Source organism: Paramisgurnus dabryanus, chromosome 12 (genome assembly GCF_030506205.2).
Source record: "Paramisgurnus dabryanus chromosome 12, PD_genome_1.1, whole genome shotgun sequence".
Taxonomy (NCBI): Eukaryota; Metazoa; Chordata; class Actinopteri; order Cypriniformes; family Cobitidae; genus Paramisgurnus; species Paramisgurnus dabryanus.
In genome coordinates this window covers 17,033,680-17,058,130 of record NC_133348.1, presented here as the reverse complement: position 1 = coordinate 17,058,130, position 24,451 = coordinate 17,033,680, and the positions used below count along the sequence as shown (strand labels likewise).

General features: G+C 39.8%; 1 protein-coding gene across 1 annotated transcript in view; it reads right to left on the bottom strand.

Annotated features, from left to right (window-relative positions):
- The window catches only part of sipa1l1 (signal-induced proliferation-associated 1 like 1), a 111,648-nt gene that overhangs the window by 28,606 nt on the left and 58,591 nt on the right, over positions 1–24,451 (bottom strand). The window contains 7 exon segments of the mRNA XM_065255847.2: positions 118–697; positions 11,151–11,308; positions 11,402–11,505; positions 12,234–12,408; positions 12,571–12,759; positions 14,377–14,507; positions 14,995–16,699. Of these exon segments, the coding sequence (XP_065111919.2) occupies positions 118–697; positions 11,151–11,308; positions 11,402–11,505; positions 12,234–12,408; positions 12,571–12,759; positions 14,377–14,507; positions 14,995–16,474 (2,817 nt within the window). The 5' untranslated portion in view covers positions 16,475–16,699.

Below are 24,451 nucleotides of genomic sequence, written 5' to 3'. Positions count from 1 at the left end.
TAGTCTACAACAGATCACATGACCAGTCGAATACTATTTGTATTAATTCGCCAAATTCGTTTAGCGCAACAAACAAAAAACTACGGAGACGAATTATTATTCGTCACCACTTCTTACCTCCAATCGTTTAACAACCTCACGGAAGTCCTCTGTGTTGTTATTCATGGAGCGCAGTGAGATGCTCTCCCCACGTTCGTAGTAGATCTTCATGGAAGCGGGGCTTCCCAGCGTCCAACCAATCACATCCTTGACAGCGCAGTTAAAGACCACAGCCTTGGCCTCTGCGTCCACCAGCACCAAAAAGTCATTCGAAATGGCCAACAGGGCCTCCAGTTCTCCTCCCGCTCCGTGGTCTTCGGCGTATACGGGCCAGGTGATGGCCCCCGGGCTGCGTAGCTCTGCGCCGAGGTACGGCCGAGTCTTCTCTTTACGTTTGTGGGCCAGAGAAATAAAAGGGAATTTACCCGAGGGATCGATAGGTGTGCTCGTGACATGACGCTCGGCCAGATCCCGCAAGTACTCCTGTCGCGTCCGAGTGGCCATGGCGCGGAACTTGTCGGACTTGTGAGCGGCATTTTCAGCGTTGATCACCTTCGCCAGCAGGAAATCTCGAAAGACGGTGGACTTCGGGAATGTGGCGTCCTCAGGAATGGGTGGTCCGAAAGCAGGCACGTCTCTTGAGCGAGCTACGGCCACGCTGTGAAGGATGGAGAGAAGATAGAATGGTTTAAAGATGATGAGACATCCAAACCATGAAATGCTTGTCACATACACAAACTGCTAAAGCATCTTCAAACTTCCCTCAAGGCACTCATGTTTATGCATGAACAAAATAGATTCCAGAGACACCGTGGTTGGTTTGGAAATGGCAAAATAAGTCTTTCTGTTCGGATGTTTGATTTTAGATACTGCAAACAAAACCAAGTGTGGCAGTAAAGATATCACATTTACATTGTTGCACAGTAATGCTTTACACCACTAATATTATTTTTATGAATGTTGTCACCACATTTTTTACTGTGAATTTTTGGCAAAGATTTGAGATTTTTTTTACTGTAAATTTGTACTATGAATTATTTTCCCCCTGGTTTATTTTATTTCATTAGGCCTCTGGAATGGACATCTGAGCTTCCTGTTCTGTCTAGTATGCTGGAACTCATAAGTATCTAGCCAGGAACAGCAGCTTACAGAAGGACAAAGAGAAAGAAAAGTGAAGGCTAGAAGTCTTCCAGACAGAGAGAGAGAGACAACAGAAATAACTGCTCTCTATCCGTAACGCTCTCCATTTAACAAAGTTAGCAGAAGAAAAATGGGACTGATCTGTAAAAAACGCATGGGAAAATGCAAGGGAAAAACATGTTTCTCTGGTTTAAATTAAGACAAATGCCCCAGCAAATTCATCACAACATAAACTTCACTGTACAAAGAGCTTGCACAACTATGTACCGAGATTAATAACTTGACAATTTTCTATTCAATAAGACAAAACAACATGCATTACTGATAAATCCAACTTTTTCTACTCAACAAAAAAGCACTGTTATGGTTAATTTTATAGTAATTATATACAGTATTATTATACAGTACACAAAGTCAAGTATGCACACAGTATGTTGTTAAAGGATAGTTTACCCAAAAATGAAATGCATCATGATTTAATCATGAGTTTTTTATTCTGTTAAAAACAATTAAAAATTACCATAATTTATAAAAATATCTTTGTGAGACTCAGAACATGAGGGTAAGTAAATGATGACAGATGTTTATCTTTTGCTTCATGTCATTTCATTCAAGCACAGTATTTCTTTAAAATTAAGATTTATACATTATATAAAAGTTGAATAAATACATTTCCATTGATGAATAGTTTGTTAGGATAGGACAATATTTGAGAAATATTGAAATATCTAAATATTGAGAAAATCGCCTTAAAAAGCTGTCTAAAATTAAATCCTGCATTCACTAAAGTTTAGATATTTACCATAGGAAATGTACTAAATATCTTTATGGAACATGATCGTTAGTGCTGGGCAAATAAATTTTTTTTCCGGTTAATCATTTTTTAACGTGGTCGATTCAAAACCGATTCTCAAAGAGCAGGATCGATTTTTTCATGTTTATTTCCACAAACATTAAACGCAAGATTAACGTTAATCTAATTACTAATCTTCTTCACTAGATGTCACCCTCTTTTTAGCCTTGCGCGATGTTACCAAAGAGAGAGAGGCCACACGGTCATTCATTGAATCGAATCGATTTGATAGCTTGTGAATCGAATCGATCGATCTGGAACATCTGAATTTATACCCAGCCCAATGATCGTTACTGAACTCTTTCCCTGCCAATGAAGAGTTAACTTGTCAATTAATAGAAAACGCTTCCCTGACAATGAGGGGAATTTTTTCCGGCAATCCGTATTTTCGCTATTATCCATCAGGTGGTGCTTACCTGGAAGTAACCTCTTAGGGCAAACAGTAGGAACTCCGGGTATTCTTTTATTCATCGCTCTGAATCTGATCTCTATTAAGTTTCCTTCACAAAATGCAATTATCTTTTTTTTTTTTTTTTTTTTGCTACAAATATACATGTGCTACTTAAGACTGGTTTTGTGGTCACAAACATTTCATATGGGAGCAATTGTTTTTATTAAATAGTCGATCATATACACTGTAAAAAATACTTTGCTGCCTTAAAAATTGTTTGTTGAATCAACTTACTATTATTTATCTTGACTAGAGATGAGTTGTTATAACTACAGGTGAGTTGTAGTTATAACTACAGGTGAGACTTTCCTCAACTATATTTTGTAAGTTGTGACAACTCATCTCTGTTGACATGACTTGTAAATCTGAGTTGATTCAACAAAAAAATGTAAGGCAGCAAAGTATTTTTTACAGTGTACATATGAAATTTCCAAATAATTATTTTAATTACAATGGGGTAAAATGCTGGTATATGTAAAAGCTCTTTTACTATGCTAGCTTACCTTATAATATTGTCATGAATTAAAGCATTATTGTTTTTAGATGGTTCCTCAAAAGAACAGTATGGTTACAATTTTTTATAATGTTCCAAAAAATGATTATTACTACAGTACTTTTTCTATCATTTCTTTTATTATATTATGTTCTCTGTTTGTGCAAGCACAAAATCATACCAACCAGCGTATACTGAGAGTGCAGAATAACCATCATCAACCTTCATCAAAAGGCCAGAGTAACACAGTGCACATTCCATCCAAACATAATCCACTTCTGGGCAACGAGTGATTCGGTGACTAACAGAGAGCGGGTTGATTTTATTGTCATGGCCCGACCCCCTCGGCTTAGGTGGAGAGGCAAACTGGATTATATTTGAAGTATAAATATCCAGCGTGTGGGTTGGTGAAGCAGCTTCCGCAGCCCACAGTAAGCAACCATAGGAACCATCACACAAGCAAATAACACCCTGACCCACTCAGAAATACACAGGTGTACAAGTACAACATGTGCACATACGAGTTCTCACAAACTATTAACTAGTTTATATGTCTATGTATAATAAAATATGATTCATTACAACAAAAACTGTGACTGTATTTAAATAAACAACATTGTCATACTGACATAAGTCAGTCAGTAGGTGAGTATAATCATTTCTCTAAAAGATTCAAATGTTTTAACCTGTTTAAAATGTTTACATTTTCATTTGTGAATTTCACAAGTCGAACTGTATGATTATGCATGCAGGTAGCGACTTTGAAGTAAACAATTTGTATTATTGCCTCCATTATGTGTTGTATTTATTTCTGGGAGTATTTTTAATCTCATCTCCAGGCCCACACAGAATCTGTGCCTTCAAAACTTTGTGGCTTTCCAAATCGGACAGCCTGTCATTCATTAAATGCTTCAAATCGCTTTCCCCTTGCATGTTGATTCATTCAATATGTCAACTAATTTGATAATGCTGTCAGCTACCAATAACAGTGTGACTCTCAGCTCCATTAGAGATATTTTACAATGATTCAATCCGTAAAATTCTGCTGATTCTTTCTTAAAATCAGTTCAAAAGGGCAAAAGCCCACATATCTCTTGCTTCTGGGCCTAACCATCACATTCAATACAGTCTACAATTTATTATAATACAATATAAACTTCTACTATTAACATTTAACACATTTTGCTGGTGGCTCTGAGCTTTTTAGCAAAAATAAAAGGGTACCTTTGAACATTGTAAGCCACTATAGTATACACACCTTCCAGCAGCCAATAAAACAACAGGAGGTCAAGTAAATGATTAACTCTCTACATAAACACCTTTAAATCACCCTGCAATTCACTTTTATATAAACAGACACGACACAGCTGCAAAAGAAAACCCATCTGACCCACCTGATCCACTTTCTGACTTCCATTTCAATTTCTTGTGTAAACAGTCCAAATTAATAAATAAAGCAAGAGGTGTAGAAAGATTAAAACACTGTCTGAGAAAATTTCGGTCTTGTGGTAAAAGGGGTGTATTAGAGGGAGTTTATCAGGGAAGAAGTTGCAGGGTTGCCGAGTGCATGCGGCCCCCTCGAGCCCCTCTCAGAAGAGAGCAGTTGGCAAGGGGGTGCATGCCCCCCTCCCCATTGTTGTGAGTTCTTTTGAGGGTATTGTTGTAGAGAACTTGGCATTTGTAACTTCTGTACTTTCTGAACAGTGATGAAGCTCCTACTGGGTATAATTAAGACGACATACTATGAGCAATTAAATCCCTTATTAGTTTCACGGAGGCAAAAGAGACAAAAGAGTGAGTGAGAGAGTATGGCAAGTAAATAAGTAAGGAGGTATATTAAGTCACAAAGTGATATCAATGATCAATTTCATATCTCAACAAAAAGGCAACAAACAGAGGTAATTTTCTTTTGTATGACTCACGACAGCTATCAGACTTTAGGCGATTCAGCGATCAACAAATCCTACTGATAAACAGCCCACAGCGGGTGTATGGGAAATGAAGTGCGTCCAGCTCATTTGAAGTGGTAAAGAGCAGTGCTCTCTTGGGTAATACGCTCCACAACCATAGTGATAAACTGTCCAGAGAAGATCAAGCAAAGCAGGCAATCTACCACAAAGTTCTGAGTTCTGAATTGGGCTTCTTTAAAACTGTTTCAGCAGCAGGTTGATGTTTTTCTGCTGGTTACAGATGGATGCATTTGGGCTGTAAATAATCACTGGGATGCCATTAGACTAATTTTGAATGGCCATTGGGATGGTTTTGTAACGTGGATCTGGCAACCCTGAAGGTCAATGACGGAAGCAAACGCACAAAATCATGCTGGTTAATAAAAGTTTCATTTCTTTCTTTTATATAAGCGAGTTTGTATTTGTTTAAATGCTGGTGGGTTTTCATAAAAATAGTAATGAACCACAAACTAAGCAAAGTAAGGGGGAAATCCAGGTTTTTATTAAATGTAACAACGCAACAATGTAGGCTATATCACTTTCATATCATATGGCTTTTTTATTTTGTTAATAATGAATAATGTTTAAATTAAAACTAGTTTATTAACATGTGGCTAAATTTATTCACCAGCACATCCCTGTAAACTTAATAATAGGGGTTCAACTAACGATTATTTTAATCGATTAATCTGTCGATTATTTGTTCGATTAAAGGCTCTCTAAGCGAATCTGCGAGACGTTAGTTATTGTTGACGTTTGAAACTGTTTTCAAACAGACGGAGCGTAGCTAACTCCTCCCCCTCCCTTCCGTGCTTTCATGAACGCGCCCAACCCCCACCCCCAAATCCTTTTTGTCGTTTATTGGCTGGAATACTTTGTTTTGTTTTGTGATGCTAGGTTTGGCCAGTATGTTGATATTGCCGTTTGTGAAGCCTGGGCTGTCTACAGAGATCGCGTTTTTTACAGTTTGATCAGCGGACAGACAGCAAGCAGATAGTGAGATGTTTCCGGTATGTAACAAAAAATGTTTTATGGTCTAAAACGCTTCAATTCGCTTAGAGCACCTTTAATCGATGAATCAGATAAAAAACAAAAAACAAGAAAAGCATTGATTTCCAACCCCTTATTCAAAACAGAACTAAAATCTTTAGAAATTGCACAAACATGTTGCTCCTTGAACATCCCCGAGCTGTTACAATAATAATAAAATAATATAAAAATGGACTAACACAAAAAAATACACATGTATGCTTTACATCTGCCAAATATATAGACTTTTTATGATGCATTTCCCATCAAGAAGCCTCTCTTGATGGGATCAAAAAGATAGTATACGAGTACACTCTCAGAAATAAAAGTACAAAAGTTGTCACTGGACAGTACCCTTTCAAAAAGGTACACCTTTGTACCCAAAAAGTGCATATAAGTACTTCAAAAGTACATATTGGCAGTTCAAAGATACATATTTGTACCTTATGGCGCTTTTCCATTGCATAGTACCCCACGGTTTAGTTTAGTTTGGGTCGGGTCACCTCACCTCACTTTGGCGTGGTTAGCTTTTCCATCGAGTTTAGTATCACTTCGGAGTGGGAGGGATTATAGGCGTGTCGTTATATTTACGCTGCCTACTGCTGTGACATCATACACGTGAGAGCGTTGTTGTACATTCCCATACATTCATTTATTTATTTCTCAGTCTGCCACAAAATTAAAATTGGCCACCACAAATTGATGTTTGCACATCGCGTTTGTCTCACATGACAGTTTCTGTTCAAACACCCGACCCATGGCGTCAGTCGACGGCGCTCCGCTGAGCCTCATTCAAGTTGCATATAAGCATATATAATGCGGACGTGCACGTCGCGAATGTGCCGCCACAAACTGCAAGTCTGGAAAAAACTGTTATGGTGTCCCGGATTCTCAACCTGTGGATGTTTTTCATCACTAAAAGGGTGTTTGGAAACTTATAGCAGAACACAGATAACAACATGTTTGCTTGAGACAGCGCAAGCTAGCAGTAAGCTAAAGCTAATATTTACATTATAGCGATGACGTGACGATTCTCTCAGACCAATCAGTGATCTACAGTGTTTTCGCGTCACGTTTGGTATCAGCTCGGGTCGCTTGGAACCCCAACCGAGGTGGTACGAAAAAAAGTATCGGGTACTACGTACTGCACCCAATGGAAAAGCTCCCAAAAGTAAGCTGACCCGACCCAAACTAAACTAAACCGTGGGGTACTATGCAATGGAAAAGCGCCATAAATGGTACATGTTAAGACCTTTTATAAAGGGTACTGCCCCAGTGACAGCTTTGTACCTTATATTTGACTTTATGGGTTTTCTCTGATCGGATAGCTATCTCATTTGTTAAAACTGTTCCATTTACATTTGGCCACATAAATGCGTCTTGTGAAAACGGAAAATGCGTCTTCTACTCCCGCACAAAATGCAAATACACCATTCATTAATTCGCCTAAAAAAATGTAAGACGATGTTTATGCAACAAAAGGCGGCACTTACTGTATGATGTACTGTATGTTGGGCCGGGCACGCGCGTCTCCTTGCTCGGCATGAGCTGGAGCGCACAGTACAGAACAGCAGGAGACCCTGCGCGATCGTGACAGCGCGATGATTTAGACATACAGGTCCATGATGGGGAAAAGCGTTCATACAACTCTCTCTCAACGTTTTATTTCTTTGTTTAATATCATTGGAGTTTGTCATTGGAGTTTTTTTCGTTCTAGAAACTTTTTTTACTCGCTGTCGTCGCTCCATAAAGCATAAGCGTGTCGTCTTTGTTTGATAACCTCTTTGCCGTCTATAACTTTCAGGTGACGCGCTTACGTTTGGGAGGAGTAAAACACTGACATGTGGTTTTCCTCTACCTTTGCTGTTTTTTTGTCTTTTCTCCGCGACCCTGTCATTTCTCCACGTCTATGAGGCGCCGAACTATGCAAGCAACAGTGCGCGAGAGAGACCGACGCTCCGTCCCAAACCGCATACTTCCATACTATATAGTAGGCAAAAAGCACTACTTCTCGTACTCTTTGCCTACTATATAGTATGGAATTAGGGGGTTTGGAACGCAGTGTTCACTCCGCTCCGCGCTTAACTGAAGTTTTTCTTTTTTAAACGTCTCGGCAGAAAATGTGTTAGTTAAGGTGGTAGGGTTGTGCCGGTGGGCGGGCCGGGGTCGTGGCAATCAAAGGGGCGGGGCGTACGCATCATGATGAAAATATTTTTATTTAAAACACCCAAATTAAACTCAATTTTGAAGAAACTATGACAGAAAATGAACACATACTAGATTATTAATTAATTTTATGTTTTATCAACAGGCTAGTTATCCTCCAGACAGTGACGGACCATATCTCTCTCTCATTTCGGCCATGTGGCGCGTGCCCGCTCGCGGTGTGAAGTGCGTCCACGCTATTCTCCGAGATGCACTTGACAGCCTTTTGTGCAGCAAATTTTTTTTTTTTGGACGCCCTAGTTAAGGTGGTAGGGTATCCCAGCTTAGGTGGGCCGCCCGAACTGAAAAGTGCTGCGGGAAACCCTGATTTCTTAAATATATACATGCATGTGTGCACATTTATTTATACAAATTAGGGATGTTCACATTGACCGTTTAACCGTTAACCGAAGGTAAGAATTTATGACCGATTAACATTATCAGTTAAAATAAAAAAATATTTGTTAATACATGGTGCGTGTCGACAGACATTTCGCCACTTTTCTATCTTTAATTGTGTATTTTGTAAATGACACAAATTATTGCTGCCCTGATGGTCTGATAAAGTAATCATTTGTATGAGAAATCATTTGTATGCGTGTTTGGAAGCTGAACAGAGACGCGCGCGTGTCCGCGCAAGATGACGCGGTCCGTCTCGCACACATCCGGACGGACGTTCGCTGATGGCCTCTGACCTTAACCATAAACATCTCTCTTTTTGCACAAACGGAGAAAGACGACGCAAAACCAAAACTTTCAGAAAATCTGCCCTTTGGATATTAATCCTCTGGATCGCGTGCTTTTTAATAAGGTAATGTTGCGTGAATATCTGATAATGTATGAATCCTGGTTCTGTTGTTGATCTGTCGCTGCAGTTTGCACGTTCAAATTAAATGTTTGGTTTTTACTAGTTCACAGACAACCGTCAACTGTATTTTTACTCAATGACAATTTTATATTAAAATCTTATACGTTAACGGTTAATGTTCGGTTTAGAAGCTACGGTTGTCGGTCGGGAAAATTAACTGATGTGAGCATCCCTTATACAAATGTGTTATACATAGTTCACACACACACATATATGATGTTAACAAAAACTTTTATTCTGCCATAGATTAATCGCGATTAATCGTAACGCATCCCTAGTCAAATCTGAAATTTCATAGCTTTTTTCATAATAACTGAGGTCTAGGGGCTATGTAAGTACCATATAAGTTTCAAAACTAGCTTGAAGAAGCTGTGATTTTTCACGAGCTGTTGTGACTTCCGTAAAAACGGGACGTCATAAATATGCAGTAACTACCTTCAGTCACTCCCCTTGTCATATTTTAAAAATAAATTTTTACGAAAATAGCTATCTTCTGGTAACGCGGGCATCTTAAATGCCTCTACATTCAGGAGAGAGTATCAGTGTAGCGTACGCACTTCTCTTATGCTGCATTAACACCAGCCACGGTAGAGGTGGCAAAAACGCGCTATTCGCATATAGTTGGACGCTTGAACATTTGACTTATTTGAGTCTTTGTCAGTGTTTATATAACTTTCGCAAAACATAATTGAAAGTTCCAAGAAAAAGATTTTATCAGTAGCCAAAAACACAAGGAAATGTGACTGCCAATCTGGTTTATCCTCCCCTCTGAGAAACAAAAAAGTTTCTTTAAAATTTTTATACGAACTCTCTGAAATAATGTGAGCTTTCCACAATGCATCACACCTTTGCAAGTTCTAAGAAACAAGACTCTAATAATACCAAAATTAAAGGAATTTCATCACACAGCAGCCACATTGAGAGGAAAGCAGTAAGGGTTGTTTCAGAACAAAGCTTATTTTTGCTTCCCAAGAAACACTTCCACATTGAAGAAATCACTTTGCTAGTCAGGAAAGTTAGGAATGAGGATAGTTAGGAATATGGTGCATCAGAGCAGCATAAGGTCATTGCTTACAAACACATACAAGGTATTTAACTCTTTCCCCGCCATTGACGAGTTATCTCGTCAATCTGCAATACCACTATTATCCACCTCTTCCGCAACTTATAAAACCCGGAAGTATTGCCCTAGGGCAAACAGCTGTTTGTCCGTGTATGTTTAGAGATCGCTCTGCATCTGATCTCTATCAAAAGTCCTTCACAAAAATGGAATTATCTCAGCTTTTTGCTCAAAATTTGGTGTTTTTGATTAAACCTACACATATTTGAGAGGTGATAAAAACAGAACACATAAAGGTAGGATGAAACAGATTTTTTGGTTTGAAAGCAGAGGGTCTGTTCTTTTATTTCATATATTGTATGTTTGTATATTTAAAAAGGAGCATTTTCTGGAAGGCATTAAACTTTTGTGAAAATCATGAAAAATGCTGGCGGCGAAAGAGTTAATGTGTAGATAATTTTTTGATGAATATTAATGCCCTGTTCAATTTACTGGAGCTCCACCCACTTTTTAAAAATGTAGTTTGTGTACACTTAAAGGGGACATATCATGAAAATATGACTTTTTTATGTTTAATGCAATAATTGGGTCCCCAGTGCTTCTATCAACCTAGAAAATGTAAAAAAAGAGCAAGCCAGTAACTTCGTTTTGGTTAACCATTCTCTGCAAGCACGTGAAAAAATAGCTAATTGAAATCTGGCTCCCCTTGTGATGTCAGAAGGGGATAATACCTCACCTTAATCTGCACTATCCAACCACAGCACTGCCATTGATCAGCTCATTTGCATTTTAAAAGACATACCCAAAAACGGCACATTTTTGCTCACACCTACAAAGTAGCAATTTTAACATGCTGTAATAAATTATCTATATTGTATAAGGTTTAGTCCTTAATATTTTATCTCCCACAAAACATCTACAAAAACTAATTACTAACCCAGTTTTTGAAAAAAGCACCGTTTTACATGATCAGATGTTGCTCCCGCATATTTCGCTTCTCACAAGCCCATACCCATTAACTACTTAGTAGCACATCTTTTAGATGCAGTTCGGAACCACTCACCTGTAGCAGGTATTTTCAGAGCATGCGTTGTGCACCCGTACAACCACAAAGACGTGCTGAAAGTGTGAGCGGATGTTCTTGGGGCTGAAGGGTTTTGCTCCCGGCTCTTGAAAAACAATGGTGACGATGTCATTTCCAATATGTCTTTTTCTAAGGAGCTTAAAGGCACAAAAATCACAGGTTAGTATATGCCAAAGGATATTAATGATGGGAAATAATTGTGAGAGAATGTTCATCTTTGGATGGTATACCTGCTGTTTGTTATTAGGCGTGTAGGGCAGCATTGTCGACACGTGGAACATGACCTCATAGTCTTTAAAAGTTGTGTATAAAGAGTGTGTTCCTGTAGAGTCCGCTGCAAGAAAAAGTTTGAATACGTAATATTAAAAAAGAACTGATTTTCTTTTATTGAAACCTTAATTGATCATACACACACACCCTTTTAAATAAAGGAATAGTTTTTTGTGTCATAAATGACAATTACGGTTTAACAGCGAAATACTGCAATTGTCACTATGATCTATGACCACACACACACAGTTGTATAAACTCATCTTCCCTGATCTCTTTCCTCTACCTGATTCCAAAACCATATCTTAGTTCATTAAGCTAAAATGAAAACTTTTTGACAGCTCATTCGCCCCTACTTGGCCACCCAGCAATTTAGGGAAACTCCAAGGCAAAGATGTCAAGACTGATAAATGGATTTAGAGGCATGCTTGAGCTCACAGATAATATTCCTCAGGGTCACATAGAAGAGGTATATAGCATTATATGAATGACTATGTCTCGAGGTCACAACCGAATCATGCAACACACGATTCCCCTCCTATTTATTTCAAAACCTATGACAGTGAATAAACTACTGACAGTGGATAGACACATTCAGATCAAGCCACAGGCTTTTTGGAAAGCAATACTGTTGGAATTAATTAACTTGCCCTATGAAGTACCGGACTGACATGAGTTCAGATTGATTGATTATGCGTTTTGCCTCTAACGGTGTGTGGTTGTAATCCCACCATGCTCCTCTTAAGCCTGGCCGGTAATTAAATAAACCTTCATTACGATGTTAGGACTCACTTTTGGTGTCCAGCTGGGCACGGTACTTGGAGAAGCCCTTGAGGCGCACCCGTTCCCCCAGCAACTGCAGGAACTCCTCTAGGGCGGGACCTGCTGCCTCATTATTGTACATCTCCTCCTCGCTGCTCTGTCCGGCCTGGCAGTACATCACTCCAACCTTCAGCTGGAAACTGAGCTGCAAAACAAACCCAAGAAAAATAGACCAATCGAAAGTGTGAATAATTATATAAATATATGTGAATAAATATATTATATAAAAATTTCATTTAATGTACTGTAATTGATTGACAGCACTATCTATTAGTGGTCAACGGTACAAAATGTAAGATCGTAATACCCCCTGTTCATCCAGTTTCATCAGCTGCTCTGTGACCTTGGGTGTGTTGAGGGCAAGTCGGAGGCAGTGGGCATTAAGCTCGGGTACCAAATATTCCAGCACCTCTTTTAGGGGCAATCCTCGAGCTAAGCCATGCTTAGAGGTGGACGGCACAGTGTCCTCCAAAATAGAGCCCCGCAAGGTTGTTAACTAAGAAGAAAGATAAAAGATATAAAAGAGAAATGCACTCAGGGTTCCCACATCTTAGTTAACTTCAAACCTTTCAAGAACTTTCCAGGTCCAATACCCTCAAATTCAAGGACTAAATGTGGGGACACATTTCAAGTGAGAGCAAGGTTACATTGTGTTACCTTTAAAGATACATTGTTACAGTTCCCTTTTGAGGGAACTCGCGCTCCGTCACTGCGGTGACACTTTGGGGACGCCTCCAGGGGTAAGTGCGTCTGAATGTGTATATCAAATTCAACCAATGGTGAGGCTTAACAACAAAGACAGGGTGACGTAGGAGCCAGGAAGTATATTGCTATCTGAAATATTGCCAAAGTTGGCATTACAGGGACGCATGAAGTATGGCAAGGGAGACGTAGCGCATCGTTCCATTCTCAGAGGACAACAGTTACATACGTAACACGAGACGTTTTCATGTGTCAAACACAACTATGCAAAAAAGCATTTTGGTTTGAATCAACATTCGCATACAGAAGATATAAGCATTTAAAGCAAACAGTGTAGCACGTGTGCTTAAAAAGCCTAGAATTATTATGCTATTATCCTACACTACACAGGAAATATGGATTTTTTCCCCAGAAAACTTCTTCCATAAAATAGATTCAAGCACTTTCAATGACCTTTATCTATGAATGTATATTTTCAAAAACTTCCCAGGGCCTTGATTTTCCCCCCCAGATTCAAAAACTTGTGGGATCCTGTGCACTTGTATTAAAGATTTCAGATTGTATACTGCTACAAACCCCTGTTACTGTTGTTACTCAATAGGTGGGTGTGTCACTTAAGAGAGTTATCATAACATAAAAGGTTATGTTGTGATGATCAAATAACTGTACATCACTCTGTTTATTACATGGCTATTTGCCACAGAAAGTAACCAGATATAAAATATTGACTGAAATTAAATATATTTAAAAACAAGTAGCACAGGTGGGAAACCTCTCAATGCCCAGATGCAGACTGCTGTTTGAAATGACTGACCAATCAGAATTCAGTATTACAGAGAGCCATGCATTAATCAAACCTTTATACAACCTTCTCTTATCTTTTTGTAGCTGCTTAGTATGATTCAGAAAAGCAAAACCTTTGTATAAAAATTTGTATCCCCGTTAGAAAGCCACTTATTCCAAAGCTGATCCATGTCTGCCCACCTGTCCTAGAAATAGCAGTGGAAAGACTGCAGTGTTAGGCTGTGCGTCACCTTAGTCGCGAAGCTATTAAAACCCATCGGAATATATTATGTGAATCACAAGTAGCTTCTATAAATCAGCTCAAAGGCCGGGGTCACATCCAAGAGCCATTTCTTTCATTTTTTGCTTTAATTAGAGAGATCTAGTCATCAACCATCCAGTTAAAGCTGCTGTTAAAAATACGGTGATGATGAGCCAGTCTGGGCCCAGTGTGATGTAAAGCTCTAACACAGAGAACATGTTATATAAGATAGCGGTGGGCGTCAGACCTGGATCTCACTCGTCACTGACTACTTCGAATGAACTGTCTATGTGCAGGCACGAGGATGCATTGAGAGGTTGGCAACAACAATATGAAAATTATATTTGGCTGTGTGGATGAGCTCACCTCACTGGTTCTGAAGATGATCCTGTAATTAAACTGCGGGCCGTGTTCTTTGTGGTCCTCCAGTTTTTCTCGACGGATGCTCACGGCAACTGGCCCCAGTGTCTCATCCACACCCAAGTAGTTCCAGTGCTCTGAGGATTTATGTGTATTTTTCAATAAATGATTAAAGGGTTGGAACAAAAATGAAAATGATTTACTCATGGTTGACGCCATTTCAAATTTAGAACAAACTCATTCTTCCGAGAACACAAAATGAGAAATGTGAACACTGTGCTAAAAGGAATTTTGGGTACTGAACATTGAAAGCTTCAAAAAGGACACAGATATACAATACAAGTAAATTACTGCATGAAAAAAGGGAACATAACTTCTCCTTCCATTTTTGTAATTCAAGAAAAAGTTATATTGCTTTGAAAAAACATAATTGAGTAAAACGTAACAAATGTACACAAACAAAACAAGTAACCAAATCAAGAAAAGTGCAATAAAACAAGCCATTTATTGACCCAACTGTCTGAAGAGTTATTGATGCTTGCATAAATTTCCAATAACATCTCCACTGAGAAAATCTTCCCGAAACATCAAGGGTAGAATTACTGCAAAAAGCCTAAAACTCACCTCTCAAGTAAAAGTTTTTTCTGTAATAGTAGGCACCCAAGTCCACGTGTTCAACTATGTTGCTCTTTCCCCGATCATGATGGAGACTCTTTCCATCCTTGGGTGCTTCAAGAACAGCCACTCCTGCATTGCTAAAATGTGTGTTGGGAGCTCTTTCGGGAGATCCATCTTCATCTCTTGAAGAGCTGGAGGCACCACTTCCGATACTGCCCTGTTTGGAAGGGCTGATGTTTCTTTCACCCTCACCCCCGATTTCGTTACGGAAACAGGGGCAGCTGAGTACCAGATCATTAGTCTTGTCATCACCGGAGTCAAGAGATGGTCCGTCTTTGATGTTAAGCTCTTCCTGGCTTCCACAAGGAGATCCGTAAGCCCCGCTCTGGGTTGAGGAGAGAGATGAGGTGTTTGAAGCTGAGGCTGCAGCTGCAGCAGAGGCACCCGTGGTGGTGTTCTTCCTCTTAACAGCACTTTGTCGACTCTGTACAGCCTCGTTCAGGTCAAACAGAATGCTCTGGACATCAAAGTGCGCAAAACCCTTCTGGCAGACCCAAGGTTTGGGTGGAGGACCAGCATCGTCGGACTTCCCGTCCTCTGCGTCGGAACCTGCCCGTGACGAATCCCCTTCGGCTTTGACGCTACGCAGCTTTCGAAAGATGGACTCTCCTCCCGTCTCTGATTTTGAGCGCCGCTTCATGTGCTTTTCCCTTTCTTTCAGGCGACTGGCGGGACTACCACGTGGAGGAGCCAGAGGTCCATCAGGCAGGTCGAGGGCAGTTTGTTTGTGGGCTACGGTCAGCAACTCGCTCAACTTTTCAGGGGCTGGGCTACGCTGGTCAGGAGCATCCGTCTGGTAGCCTTTAAGCATATCGAAGAAGCTTTCGCCAGACACACCGTGTTTGTCAATAGAAGAGGTACTCCCGTACTCTCTATGCATGGGCGTCCAACCTGAGAAAGACCAACCCTCGCTGCCATCGCCGTCCAGTTCACTAATGGTAATATCGCTGTTGCTGCGCTGTCGAATGCGACGCATGCCCTTGCGGGGCGAACCGAGATAACCGTCAGGGGACAGGAAGCGATTGTCTTTACCTTTGCTGTGCATCTTGTTCTTGAGCGTGTTGTGAATGTTACGCAGCATGGATGAATCCTGAGGGCTGATCAGGTGACCAAGCTTTGTTGACAAGTTGCTCTGTGCACTTCCAGTCGTGGTGGAAGGGGTGTCCGTCTCCACCGTGATGTGCCACACACCGCCTCCTTTTTCACCACCTCCACTGCCGCCATCTTTTCTAGGGGGCCAGTCGGCGACCCGTGCACGAACGCCCATTTTTGGAACTCCGGGTGTGCCAGTCGAGTGTGTGCTCTCGCTGCGAGGGGGCGGTGCACCTCCGTTAGGCAAGCGCAGACGGCGAGTGTAGAACTCATCTGTGGCGGGAACAGAGCCGCCCACAGAGCGCTCGGTCTGGGAACGCTTGAGACTGGTCATGGTACGGCTAAGCAGCGGAGCTCAGCACTGGAGCATGCCCGCAGTGTAGCTGAAATAACAAAGCTTGGGGAACATGGGCAGTCGCTCAGCTGGAGTGGCCAGAGAATGTAGCACAACCAATGGTGGGATATGAAAATTAAATTAAAGATGTTCCGTCTTATCGGCTGAATCAGGCATGTGTGGTGACCATGGGATGAGACCTTTCACTTCTCCTTTTCACTTTATCTGAAACAGAAAAAAGTGAGGGATGGTATAAGCATTCTATAATAACGAATTATTTGATGCTTAAAAAAGAAACAAATATGGGAATGACGAAAAACAGATATAAACACCTGTGAAATCCAGGCTAAAATCGAATAATCTAATGATGATATTAGGAGCAATAAAGTTTAATCAATGATTCCAATCAATAATTTCACTATAATTTCAATCGTTGACATGGCCTTATTCAGTCAAATATCAAGGTTATATTTTCACAGAATGATCTTTACATTATGTATGATGATTTTATGTAGAAAACCATAGGAAAAAAATGAAGGACAGGGGTTTCACAGCTTGGGTCACAAATAACGAATTAAAAATTGCCTTTCCAACTACACACAAATTTGAGACTCATAAGAGCTACAAGTGACATGTTTTACTTGTTTTGCAACCAACAACTACCTAGACAAACCCTAAAACTAGGGATGTACCGATAGGATTTTTTGGGCCGATACGATACCGATTTAAACAGGCAACTTCTGGCTGATACCGATTTTAAGACAGCATGACAACCTTCAAAGGTGGTTTTTGCTATTCAGCATTTATTTTATTAACAACATTAACTCATTTTTTTTTTACATATAATGGATTTCTTTATGCAGTTAATTAATAAACAATCGGTATCGGCCTTTCTCATGCTATTGTCGATATGCAGATGGTTTCAAATTCATCAAAAATCGGCCGATAAATATCGGTGGCCGATACATTGGTGCATCACTACCTAAAACCCATGATTTTTGGCAATCCCAGACGAAAGATTGTCGCAATTTCTGCAATTGTGGCTCTTAAGCTGCATTTAGACTAACAGAGACTAGCAGTAGCAAAGCGATGCTATCTCACTGATTTCAATGGAGGCTTGGCGACATGTACTTGCCTGCATTTTTATATTGTGTTTTTTTAACAGACCTATGGCCATCCAAAGTGCTTTACAATTAGCCTAACATTCACCTATACACATTCATACACCGACGGCAGTGTCAGCCATGCAAGGCACCAGCCAGCTCATCAGGAGCAGTTGGGGTTAGGTGTCTTGCTCAAGGACACCTCGACACGTGGTCCAGTAGAGCTGGGGATTGAACCACCAACCTTCCGGTTTGTAGACAACCTACATAAACCACTGAGCCACTGCCGCCCAATCCGGCAACATTGAGCGACAGTGATCGTTGGTGACTAGATGGGGCGAATCCAGTCACACGACAAAGTTGAGAAATGTTTAACTTTATGCAAATTATGAAAGACTTCCAGAGCGACTACCAATGAGAACGAAGCAGTGGAGGCACGTCATCCGTCTCTGTCAGTTACTGGAGTGAACGGTACTCATTTGTTTATGACAACTAGATTTAGAAACACCTCAAGCGAAACACAATAAATGTAACTTTACACCGCAACCGGTGTTGTGCCCAAGGATAGCCTACAATAGTTTTCTGACAGTGTCAGAAATTCAGCATGATGAACGCACAGTGTGTTTGCTGCTACGACCTGCATACTGGTATTTGTTTACCAGTAGCGCATGCTGATGATGTTGCGCTAACGTGTGTCGCAGCCGTCACAGCCTCTATCCAATAGGTGTCAGTCTACATGCTTGTCGTACCCAAGTTTAAACGCTCCATGTTGCACAGTGTGATGGCAAAAATTCTACAGTGTAACCCGGGCTTAAGTGTTTCTTTTGAAAATTTTCCAAGGGAATTTCCCAGTCATTTAACTTGGAGAAGAACAGGGACACAGATACTTATTTTTCCTTTCATTTTATGCAAACATTACTTAAGTGAATATCTGTGTGTTTTTCACATGTCCAATGTTATTTTTTTTAAGTACTTTAATTTTTTCTATGTCTCATTTTAATAAAAGATTGAATTACAGACCAAATATTTTACGAGGTTCAGCCACAGTCTGGCATGTGGCATGCCTGTAACCGCAACATAGTTTAAACATGCCGCAGTGCAAAAGGACACATTACACCACATGAATAAATCAATGCCATCAATGGGATAAAGAGGTGCTAAAACACGGTACTACTACTGAGACAAAACCAACTGACTGATATCAGCCAGCGGGATGTGTTCAAGTCAGTAAAGATGATCAGAAGCCATTCAACAACAACCAGTTTTCAACTGCATATTTGCATAAATTAAACTGTCCTTAACTTTGTCATTTTATCTATTAAACTCTTTGATCGCTGCAAATCACAGTCCACTTCCTATAACAAGTCATTGAAAATAAGACCAATAAACGAACTCTTATCAAATCACAGTGAAAATACGGGCACTGCGGGTAGCCCTTGTGTGTAAGGCCTCACTGCTCACATTATAATGCGCTACAGATTTGCATGGTTCCCACATGACAGAAGATGCTCTGAAATGTCAGTTTCCTTGGTCTCCAGGCAACCGTCTGCCGAGTGTTGCATTGCAGAGCGGTTGTGCTGCTGGTTTATTCTTAATGAGAAAGCTGAAGTCCAATGGCTATACACACCTACATAATCTGTCATACACACACTGCAGAAGAACCCAAGTGCGTCATCATAACATGGTTTATAAATTTAGAAAGATTCATGATGCAAATTGGAAATAAAACAGCCCTGGAATATGAAAGATAATGAAATCATACATTTATAAAATTAAAGCCAAAATACTCTGTGTTCACCAACGGTAATGAAATCACTTCCTAAATATGGTGCATTCAGGAACAAAGACAAATCCTATTGAATCACTTGACATTTCAGTTTATGAATCACATTGGTAGCCATAGACATAGCGTAAGCGGTGATGAAAACATGAGATAATCTTCCTGCCGCTGACTCCCTGACCTTCCAATGGCTGGAAGGGGAGTGTGAAGAAATGGGTGTGCCGGCACACTAAACCCAACATACACATACAACCATCATCTGGCTCAGTGTTGATGATGTCATGGGTGAATTTGCTCTTTAAGAGAGTTTTCCTCTACCTTCCGCTCTCACATGAATGGTGATGTAATAATTTTTAGAGGTTATGATGCAGGTGCTTCTACAAAGCCAGGAGCAATTCTGAGGCTTAGTCATCCGCAGCTGCCAAATTATAGCCCACAGCCTGACAGATGGGAGTAACTTGGGCTGACAGATCTCATGTAAGCTAATGAGAGACATACCTGTGAGGGAGACAAATACGAATAACACATCATTGAGCACTTTTGCAAACAAATGTCTGAAAAAATCCAGCCAAGCACAGGGGCCTTCTATCGACCAATTATGCGCACTTCCTTGCTCGTAATTCATCATCGTGATTCAGGAATTCTCTTTCGTAATGAAGGACTCTTAAGGGAAACCTCTCAATCGAAGCCTAAACTAACACTCACACTTAAAGCTGTAACTAGCACTAATTGGTTTGCTTTTGATCGAATTAGATATATTAGCATCAACATCCTCTCAATGGCTGAAAGCTACTGTATGAATATAAACATGTTTAAAACATTTTTTTTAAACTTACAGCAGGGCTGAAGTAAAAAACAATGATAAAATTTCATGATTTGATTTCCTAATAAGTCTTATTTTTGCTGCCGTTCCTTAAAAAAATGCCCACTTTGAATGTTATTACTGTAACAGCGCACCACTTTCATATCATAATGGCTTTATGATTTATTTATTTTGTTAATAACAAAAAATCTTAATATTCATTAAGGTTCAAAGCTGAAGATTAAAATTAAGTTTACTAACCTGTGGCAAAATTCTCAGCACACCCCTGAAGACTTAATTCATTTTGTTAATTGATATTTTGACATTTAAAGATATTTTACTATTTAAAAGCTGCACAAACTTTTTTATTTAATGCTTAAAATAGCTAAATCAAAAATATTATATAAGTAAAACTCTGTAGAAGTGTGTGGCTTTTGCACTTTTAAAAGTACACTTCTAAACGTGAATACCCTATTTTAGTGCCTTATTTAGCTATAATACCTGAAAACATCTAATTAAGTAATTATCCGATTAGTCAATTAATCGAAAAATAACCGACGGATTATCGATTATGAAAAAATCCTTACCGTGTGTTCACACCAGCCATGTTTGAGGCGTCAAATTCGCGTCTAGTTTGCCGCTTGAACATTTTGAGTTTACGTAAAAATCTAGTTATTGAGACATTCACACTGAAATTCCTGTCATGGGAGGGGCTTCTGCCACTTCGCTTGCTTTCTGTAATCACGACATTACTAGAGCAAGCTCCTGACTGGTTAACGTGGTGCATTTTCCCGCCAAAGTTCCAATTTTTCAACTCTTGCGTTTCCCGCGGCAACACTCAATTTGCGACATTCGCGTAAACTAGATGCGCGAATGAGGCGGAATCGTGTCTACCGCATCACACTTCACACCTTATTCGCCCCGCGAGAGACGCGGGTCTTTGGCTTTACATTGACGTTACATTGACGTAACATTGAAATCACTTGCGCTTGATGCCTCAACCGCGGCTGGTCTGAACGCGGGATTAGTTGCAGCCCTAATGTGAAATGAGCAAATCATTTTTTGCGAGGTCCAATATTGTTTTTAACTCTACATCCAGTAATAACAGCCGCTTTGTAAAGCATGCATTATATTGGGACAGATTTATAAAACAATATATGCTAAAGACAGGCTGTTAAGAATAAACGTTGGCCGCTTGTTTCAAATGTTGCCTGTGATCCATCAGAACCACACAGAAACACAAATACACTGTCAGAAATAAAGGTACAAAACCTAATTAATTGTATGGGACATTAGGTACAGATATGTAAACATTTAGTACCAATATTATGTACATTTGAGATACTAATATGTATTTTTGAGGTACTAATAAGCTCTTTTTGATCCCAGTATGTACCTCTGAGGTACTAAAAATAAAATCCCTAGGTGCAAAGCTGTACTTTTTGAAAGGGTACAGCCCCAGTGACAGAAAAGGTACAGTTTTGTACCTTTATTACTGACAGTGTATATACACACACATATACATAAATATAATTGTATACATAAATGTACTTTTATACTATATCAGTTGAGATTTCTGTATGGCTAACCGTGACAACACGCGTGGGTCCGTCTGATAAAACTGTTTATACAAATAATTGTGAATAGAACTGTAAATCATTAGTTCATATACAAGTAAAAGAGAACATCCTACTTCCTCATTACTTCATCAAGACTGGCCATGGCAAATTCATCTAGAAACAATGTGAACAGTAAAACATTTTATTTCATTTATTTATAAGATACATTCATTGTTAAAATAAGTGCCAAAAAATATCAGGCCTCCAGGAATGAAGAATGCCTAGAGGTTTACAGAAAATGTGGTACTGGGCTGAACTCTCCACATCTCTTTGCAAAACCAAGGAAGGAAAAACAATAGTGCAGAACACCCAAGAACAATACACATAATTGTAGCCTTTCAAATAAAAAGGACAACCGCTTTTATGTGAACAATGTCCTCCCCACATGCTTAACAAAACAGCAGAGAAGTGGGTAATTCTGTGCAGGATTTTTTTGGACCTTTTAAAAGGCCACATTCCTTGTTACTGCAAAACCAGCACAATTGACTTAGTCATCCACTCTGTTGCACAGCCATAAGGACTTTCCAACAAAAAAAAACATCTACTTTCTCTGCCTGTCATACACGTGTCTGCTCGGCTGGCTGATCACATGGACCGTTTTAGAGTCCCGCCTTCTGGACGAGAGACCAGTGACACTGGTGACACCTGTGTTGAGAGGTGCGAGGTCAGCACGTATCACAGACATTCAACCACCTGGATCAGACAGCTGCAGCCTTAAAGGAGAATGAATAAAGCTTCAGTTTGTGACTCACCTTGCTTTAGATAAGAGACCGCGGGTAGGCAAGCAATACGTTTTCATCTCTTCTGTCATAAATAACTTCCTCTGTGTCAATAGTGACCTAATTTTGCTCTGTGATGTGGTCGTTGCGTTTGTGGACAAATGTGAGATTAAAGCATTAAAGAAGCCCCCCATCCGACCGGCCCACCTGGAATATCACTTGGCCCACCTTTCATCTCATATCTGAAGCCGGGCCTGACCTACGTGAAATCTTGAAATGAGGCTTTCCGGGTGCATACTAAGGGTGTGCACACACTAAACTTTTTAAACAGCGCATGAGTAGCGCATTGAGATCTGTTTCGCAACATCTTTGCTTGAATATTACATTTGGCAAAGCCTTAAACACATCCAACTGATAACGTTCAGTGATGGTGCCACAGCAGCCCAAGTGACAGTTTGACCAACTGCCCCGAGCATTTTTCAAGCTTGTCCCGGGCCATCACGCACTCCTTATTGTTTAGCCCTGCAGCTGATGTAAAGCACGCCCGACATTTGATTTCTCAAAATCAATATTTTGTTAAACTTAAGATCGGAGAAAATAATTTTTTTACCCTGCCCTATTTACAAATGTTTAACAAAGGGTCGTTAGACTGCTTTGGCAATTAGTGCAGTGCCAGTCAACACAAACAAAATCACTACTACCACTTTCCTCATTAACATTTCCCAAGAACAGAGCCATAATTAATACATAAGAGCATTTCTGACATGCCATGAAAGAAGTCTTTCCGCTACAGCCAATTATTAATCTTTCCAATCTCTCAATGACAACCTGCAGTGCACTTTAAAATATGAATTGAAAATGAAAAGTGTGAGACTTTATATTTCTGTCATGCCATGTGCAGTAAAAATGCAAATTTTTAATGCTCAGCTCCGTGGCAAGTCAGAAGACGTTACTCCTCGTTTTCTTGCCTTTCTGAGTGACAACATTTAAAGGCCTCATCTATGCGTGGGCAAGAAAGTCATGAGCACCAGCATAATCCTGCATTTACACAACATATAATGGGAGGAATATCAGCTCTCTAAGACACAGGTTTGGTGGTCTGCCTGGTGCATGGTGATAAACCCCTTCATTTCCGCCCTGTTAAACTGCAGAAGACAATGTTTATCCACTAAAGAGAAACCACATAGCCAGCAGTGTGAGGCTGATACAGCCTTAATGTGTTTTTTGTGCTTCTCATTTCTCTTTTTCTCACGCTACCCCATCTTTGTCTGTTAGTTGGCCTATCTCCATTATTTGTAATAAATTAAAAGAGCACTATGATAGTGGTGCATTGTATGACTGTCAATCATAAACTGTGTGCATGTTTAAGTGCGCATCACTCAAAGTTTGCTGTTTAGATTAGATAGTAGTGAAAATAGGTAGAGCATTGCATTAGCAGTGCAAAGATCATAGTATGAATTTCCTATGGAATACACCTGCTGATAAAAATCTATATACTGGGAATGCACTGCAAGTCGCTCTGGATAAGAAAATGAAATGTAAAAGTCAGCCAAACTATTTATTTACATTATTTAAACACAACAAATCGCGCACACACGTGCATGTCTAACAAACATGAATGCCTAGTTACATTAATGCTTGAGACGAATAATCGTGTTTCCCATTAAAAATACCTATCTGAAATCGATTCTGAATCGCAAGGCCGCGAGTTTGAGTTGTTTTTAACGTGCATTTAAAAAAGCAACACTTGTTAAACAAAATCATACAAAATATTGTTTATAATCATGAGAATACCTAAAACAATTTGAAGAACGATATAAAAAAATTCCTGGAATAGCGTTTGTAATGGTACTTGTTCTGTGGTACAAATGGAGTTTCTATACGAGAGCGCCCTCTGGCTTTAGGATGTGCCGGGATTTTATCATAATTCATTAAAAGTCATTCATTAAGAAAA